We start from the raw sequence: 7,319 nt of genomic DNA on the forward strand, positions 1-7,319 counted from the left end.
AAGGTGTGCACTTGACTCCTATTAACTCGCTCAGGAATTATGTATGTGCCTGCAGGGAGAGCATAACTTTTCATGGGGCTTCCACACTCGACTTTTATTTGCTGTTCAATTTTAATGAGTCCGACCCTGGAGAAGTGCAAGAATAAAATGGAAAATGCTTGCACAACGGGGCGAGAGGGTTCTTACCTGTGGTGTTTCATGTCCTTTCTCAGCCAGCATGCCAGCTCCTTTTCTTTGCTCTGTGGTTGTCAGTGGGAAGTGATTTGGGCTGCTGATGCCCCAGGTCGGAAACTGAAGTCAAACACTGGCCCCTCCTACATGGAAAGTCACTCGTTACCCATTTCTATTTCTGAGACAGTAGACACACTGCAAGGGGCTCTGGTAGCACTGTGGGTCAGCCTGCTAACCCTGAGATTAGCAGTTCAAACCCAGCAGCTGTTCCATGGAGGAAAGATGAGGCTGGCAGCTCATAGAAACCCTGTGGGCAGGGTTGCTAGGAGTCAGAATAGACTTAACGGTGGTTTGGGTTTTATATCTATTAAGGGCACTGGTGTTGTAGTGGTCAAACTGCTCGTCTGCTAACCCACAGTTTGGCAGTTCAAGCCCGTTATCTGCTCCCCGGGAGAAAGATGTGGCAGTTTGTGTTCATACGCATTTACCACTGTGGAGGCTTTACGGGGGTCAGTTCTACAATGACCTATAGGGTCGCTATGAGTTAGAATTGACTTGATGGCATTGAGTTTGGTTTTTAGTTTTTGCTAATATACATCTAAGACCCCGTGCAAGATGCTGGAATAAAAGGACACATTTATTGGATTCAATAGGTTTTAAATGATTTTAGTTGCTTTATATGTAATTGAAACCAAAGCTACTGCCTTCGAGTTGATTTTGACTCACCGAGACATGTAAAGCTTTATGAAAGCAGGCAGCTTTCTCTTTCTCTTGTAGAGCCACTCACTGGTGGCCTTGAACCACCGATCTTGTGGTTAGCAGTCCGGTGCTTTCTTGGCAGTGTCACCAGGGCTTCTTCACACCCCCAAACCTGTCACTCAGTCTCATTGCCACCCAGTTGATTCTGATCCCGTGACCCCACAGGTCAGAGTAGAACTGCTCCTGTGGATTTTCGAGACTGAGATGCCTCGTCTTTCTCCCTTGGGGCGGCTGGTCATTTCCGACTGCTGGCCTCGTGGTTAGAGTTCCCCTTCGCCACGAGGGATAACCATTTTATCTGTTCAGGATTCTTGGGTCAGCAGTTTGGGCTGAGTTAAGCTGGACGGTTCTTCTGCTGGTGTCTCATTGGACTGAAACCATCTGGGGACCCTTCGAGAGCCAGAGAGTCTGAAATGGCCACCCTCACATGTCTGGCAGTGGCTGACCGGGCCTGTTATCTCCAACAGCTAGCTAGGGCTTGCTCAATGGCAGCAATGTTTTAAGATGGCAGGAAGAGAAACTGCAAGACCCCTGGAAGCCTGGCATGGAATTTCCACAGCAGCACTTCCATTGCCCTGTGTTTGTCAGAGCAAGCCACAACTTCATCCCAGGCTCAGAGGTAGCTCACGCCCCCGGGTGGAAGGAACTTCAGAGAAGCTGTGGCCGTTTTAAATGTACCACACCATTCTACATTGGGTCATTTAATCCTCGTAACAACGCCGTGGGATACGTTCTATTATTATTCCCGGTAAGATGAGGAAAGTGAGGCACAGAGATGAGTAGGAGGCTCAACATCATACGGCCTTTGATGGTACATTGTGAGAAGTACTGTAAGGTTGTTGCTCATAATTATTAAATCTTGTAGTCAGTCTTCGGTTCATCTTATTTCTCTCTTCGGCGTGTAGCGTAGAGAAAGGCTGTCATATGTTGGAAACTTTGTATCTGTTGCACCACTCGAATGTCCCCAAACCAAACCTGCTTCTGATCCGTTGGTTCTGACTCTTTGCAACCTGAAGTGTTGCCTAGTGGAACTGCCCCACCAAACCTCCGGGAACCTTTATTCTACTTGTCTCTAGGTTCATCTTCTGTTCATTTTTGAATGACAGTTCACACAAGTAGATGGACCAATACATGCTCTGTTTTTGTTTTTGATTTTAAGGTGTCCGGTGGAGCCCCAGAATAGGAGCAAGATGAATATCCCATTCCGCATTGGCAACGCCAAAGGAGATGATGCTCTAGAAAAAAGATTTCTCGATAAGGCTCAAGAACATAACATGCTGTCCTTGAAAGGGCACAGGTGCGTGAGCATACACCTCTTACCCAGAAGCTTGTAAGAGAATCGATGTCGTCTTTCACATACAGATTGAGGAGTGCTTATCCCGCCAGGTCACCTGTGCTGGGTACCAGCTCTCACAGTCGAATGGGTCCAAGGGGCGGTTGTGTAATCGTGGGGTAAAAGTAAAGGTACATCAGACAAGATAAGGCATGTGAGTGCTCACCTCCGGGACCGCTATGACTTCAGGAGCCAGGTCCGTGCACAGAGAGAGAATCTTTCCAACCAAGGCGTATATGCACTCAGGGGACGTGCAAACCCCTCTCATGACAGGTAACCACATTTTTAACAAGGTGGGCTCTACTGGAACTCTAAAGGTCCCGGAGTACATTGGTGGAGTAACCTAACACCAGCATGAGGGGCAGGTAAGGGGGAGTGGCTGTTTTCAGAGGCTAGAGAGCAATAGCACAGGTCTGCTCCTATAGTTAAAGCTTCGGACTACATAGCAATCAACCATGTGCTTGTAAAAGGTACCTTGTAAGGTAGTACTATGATGGGAGGATATAGTGGGGAACAATATTGATTATGAGAATGTAATTGGGATTCACTTCCAACTCACAAGGGTGAAGGCCTCCCTCCACCCCAGAAACACAGCCTGCCAGGCTTTTTAATATATCCGAATAAAGGATTCATCCGTATACACTCTCTTGCTGTTCTCTGTTACCCACAACCTGGCCTCCCGCACGACTTCATGGAGCCTGGCAACGTCCTTGAAGGGCTCAGGGGCAAGTGTCCAGTGGGGAGTCAAAGAAGGGGAGACGGACATCTTTATAATTTTTTTTCAATCAAGAGTAGCTCTGTTCTATCTGCATTTACATAGTTGGAGTTACCTGTAAGATTTTTGTTTTTGAAAACAGCCATTCTTCTAAAATACACTTGAAAACTGCTGATCTGAAATCCCTTCAAGGCACCTCACACCCAGGGGGGAGTTTAAGGCGTAGACCAGTGTGCTGTAACACAGCAGGGCGATTTTGTGGTCACCACGACACCTGTCTCTAGGCTTTGCTTCTGAGAACTGGGCTGCGCAAACCTTTCAATCATGTCCACTCGCATCATCACACTGTAGACGTGGATGAAAAATCATTCCAGCAAGGTCATGTGTCCTTTACAAATGTAGCAATTTCTCCTTGGGCACGGCCCTCCTACGGGAGCCTAGCAGATCCCATGGTTCTCCGGTGCAGAGGGAAGGTGCTTCCAAGTCCGGCAGCACAGGAACCCGTCGGCATTGCAGCCTTAACATTCTCTCCTAATGCCGATAAAAAGAAATGTTCACACTTGATCTCGGAATAAAGTTCCTTCGGTAATCCCTCCATTGTCCTATATTCCTTGAGTCTGTTTCGTCCAGTAGAGGAGCGCTGCCACTCCATGTGAACATCTCTATAAAGTAGTAACTTTTGTGTATTTTATGAGCAACACAGGTTCTCACTCGCGAGAATAGCACCAGGCATCATGAGAGGCCTGCACGTCAGGGCGCCTGGCTCCTGCGTCTAACTCCTGCCCTAGGTTGGATGGCGTAGTGAGCAGCGTCAAATGCCCTAGTTAACTATTAAAATAGTCTTCATCGTTTTTGCTTTCTCTGCCAAGAGTGAAGCTGTGCGTTGCTCTTGTGTTCTTCCGTGCTGTTGATTGAGCTCCGACTCGTAGCGACACGCTGTTGGTCAGAACGAAGCGCTGCCTGGTCCCGTGCCATCCCCACAGGTGCTCTGTCCGAGCCCATTGTTGCAGCCACGGAGTCAGTGCATCTTCGTGAAGGTCTTCCTCTTTTTCACCGCTCCTCTGCTCTACCAGAGGCTGCTCTCCTTTTCTTAAGATTCCATTGACGTACCGTTCCTATATCAGACACTTCAATAGTCCGGTCCCGTCAAAAAGAGGTGTGCAGGCACCACCACCATCCGTTTCAGAACAGTCTTGTCCTCCTTGTACGCATTGCTTTCCCCTCCTCCCAAGAAGCCATTAAGCCAATGGCTGTCTCTTGAGCTTCTCCTGGATTTCATATACTGGAAAAGAAAACCGACCACCACCCCCCCAAACACACAAACAACAAACCGAGCTGTAATCTCTCCTGAAGCGTTGCATGACTCATTTAAAGCGTGACCGGGCTGGGTGAATTTCCGCATGACTGGGATGCCTGAAGTTCCCAGGTACCTTCGAAGTTGGACAAAATGAGCTCAGGGGCTCTTCCCCTCTGGAGCAGGAAGCTAGAAAGAGTCTTGTCTCAAAGCCAGTTTAATGAGCTGCATTTGTCCTAACCGCTGGGTCTTCGGTTGTTCCAGGTCTGTGGGAGGCATCCGGGCCTCTCTGTACAATGCCGTCACCACAGAAGACGTTCAGAAGCTGGCAGCCTTCATGACGAACTTCTTGGAGATGCATCAGCTGTGAGCGCATCCTGGCCAGTGGACACGCTGCCGTTGGACCATGCGTTGCAAGATTTAAAAGGACAAGCAAACGGTTTACCACAACGGAACCAAGAACGGTGTTTCTCTCAGACGGATGGACTTAATATAGATTCTCCTTCTTTCGGAGAACAGCAAACAGCAAGAGCCTCGAGAACCGTGCAGACGCGATGGGTCGTCATGGCCACTCTCATTCTGACTGTACTGGAAGCATTTTTTAAGTCTTCTTGCTTTGCTAACGAATTTGAGCTGCTTTTATCTTTCCTACCACTTTTGTTTTTCCCCCTAGCCAGATCTCAGTTTTCCAACATGCCCGTGGGCCGAGTCCTACACACTGCAGGTGATAATTTCTGGAGGCACACAGACTCGCAGTACGCAGGGCTGGTGGGGGCCACGAGGCGCTGCATCCAGCTCTGCTCCCAAAGGACAGCTGTTGGTTCATATCGCCATTGGGTGAGCACTTGGGCCTTCTAGGCAGAGTACACTGCGGGTCTATAAGCTGTTCCTCTTAGAGAAAAAAGAAAGGCAACCTGCATTTTATATAGCAAGGTCTGCTTTTAATACCATACCGTTTGTATCTGTGTGCATCTAATTTTACAGAATCGCCCCCTGCGGTGACATGTGTAGAGACTTTTAGAGTTTGTTAGAATCCTTGACACTCATGCATTCCAGCATCGCATTAGCAGCAGCTCTGCCCCTTTGCCATCATCTACTCTTGCTCTTTTCATGAGCGTGAAGAGGTTGGTTCTCAGTCGATTGCTGTGTTTTAATAGTGCCTTCAAACTGAAAGCCTGGTAAGCTCTCTTCCCCTTTGTCCACTGGACAGCTCTCCCTCCTCCTGTTTCATCGGCGCCAATCTTTCCGCAGGGGTCCTTCCCCGCTCTTGTGTGTCCGTCGTCACTTTGTCAAACATGTTTATGTTAAATGTGTGACGAACATTAAAGTACTAAAATGGCTCAACCTTTGATGGTGGGTTTCTCTGCCTGCTTTTTAGACATACTGTTCTTATTGCAAACTTTCCGATGGGGGAAGGGAAAAGACAAAAAAGAAACCAAAGCACTTGAATTTGAAAATAGGACCAGAAAATGGCCATCTAGCTTAATGAAAGATGTAAGATTTAAGTCCTATGTATATGTGCACACACACAATGGTTTTAATATACGGTATCTCTGAATATTATTAGCAAAACACCTTCCGACGTTCCCCATGGTGTTTAACTATGAGCCCTCAGCCACGCTCGAAAAGTGCTGCTATGGGTTTTGAACTCTCTTCTGTGTTCCATTGGCTTGTGTAATCGGACCACGCTGATTTCTTGCCCTAACACTGTACCATCTCTACGTGTTGCTGGGTCAACTCACAGCCTCCCAGTCTTGGTTTCCCTTGTCTAAAGTGAGGCTTGAAATATTAAACCCACCCAAGACAGGGATGTTCAAGGGTTTCAAACAAGGAAAAGGCTGTGTTTCACGGGAGCAATAACTACATGGTAAGTAACAAAAGTCATCCTGCCCATGGAATCCAGCTATATGTGCCATACATAATGGCATCACTCGGAGACAGCCTTCCTTTCTCAGCTGTCCTAGAATGGTTGCAAATCGCTGTCCCTTCCCCACAGCTTTCCTTGAGTCTGCCCTCCTGTTCCCATTCTCTCAGCCCATCCTGCGGTGTCTGCCCTCCGTGGATTACCTCCTGAAGGACCTCAGTGTCAACTACCTCCTCCCTACAACCCACCCCGCCCCACTCTCCCTCCTGCTCCCCGATGTGTCCACGAAGCCCAGGCTGCTCACCCTGAGAGGCACTGGCCTCCAGTCTGGTCAGAGCTCTTACCTCCTCTCCACCCTGTGCTCTGGTTCTTTGCATGTGCCCCACACTGCCCACACGGTGACTTAATCGTCTTCCGAAACGAAAAACGTTCCTATTGCCATTCAGCAAGGGCCAACTTGCTTTTGAGACTCCTGCCAACCTCATTCTACCTCTGCTTCTGTTGGAACAATGTTCTTTCTCTCTTTTCTCACGAGGGTGCTCTCATTCAATCAGAACCAAAATCAAACCAGTTGCCATTGAGTTGATCCCAATTCATGGTGACCTTATGTGTGTCAGAACTGAGCTGCATTCCGTTGGGTGTAGTCTTCAGTGGTTGATCTTTTGGAAGCAGAACGCCAGGCCTTTCTTCTGAGGTGGCTCTGGGCCAACTCTGGTTAGTAGCTGAGCCCTTAACTGTGACCTTTATCCCGCCAGATTATCTCCTTCGTTCTGGTCTATGCTCAGCGATGTGCTTACTTGCCTCCTATAGTGAGGCTGGAAAGCAGCAAGTTTATCAGCCAATAGCACCTGGCACTTGGCCTTTCTCTTTGTAGAAGCTCAGTAATTGCCTGTTTAATGAATGGAAAGGCTTACATAGCTCACATCTGTCTGTCATCTCACAGAATAAAAACCAGAATACAATTCAATTTCATTCCCCACTAAAATGAAACATGGTTCTGTGGTTGAATGGGACACTGAAGGCATTGGAGGGAGGGCCCCCAGACTCATCCTTAGAAATAGGTGAAGGCTCTCCACAGAACTGGAACGGGCATGCAGCCCCATCAGGACATGCCAAATCAGAGGAGCAATGTAAAACGAGGAATACACAGAGAGAATGGACCAGGCGCCGGCCCTAGCCAGAT

The 7,319-nt window shown here is 48.2% G+C and overlaps 1 protein-coding gene across 2 annotated transcripts in view; it reads left to right on the forward strand.

Annotated features, from left to right (window-relative positions):
* The window catches only part of PSAT1 (phosphoserine aminotransferase 1), a 27,693-nt gene extending 22,072 nt beyond the window's left edge, over positions 1–5,621 (forward strand). For both annotated transcript variants that reach the window (XM_004713907.2, XM_045288508.1), the window contains exons 8-9: positions 2,090–2,227; positions 4,537–5,621. In XM_004713907.2, coding sequence (XP_004713964.1) covers positions 2,090–2,227; positions 4,537–4,642 — 244 coding nt within the window. In that variant the 3' untranslated portion in view covers positions 4,643–5,621. The remainder of the gene's footprint in view (positions 1–2,089; positions 2,228–4,536) is intronic.
* Positions 5,622–7,319: the final 1,698 nt, after the last annotated feature.

This window comes from Echinops telfairi, unplaced genomic scaffold (genome assembly GCF_000313985.2).
Source record: "Echinops telfairi isolate 266 unplaced genomic scaffold, ASM31398v2 ScPeMD7_1;HRSCAF=3_1, whole genome shotgun sequence".
NCBI lineage: Eukaryota > Metazoa > Chordata > Mammalia > Afrosoricida > Tenrecidae > Echinops > Echinops telfairi.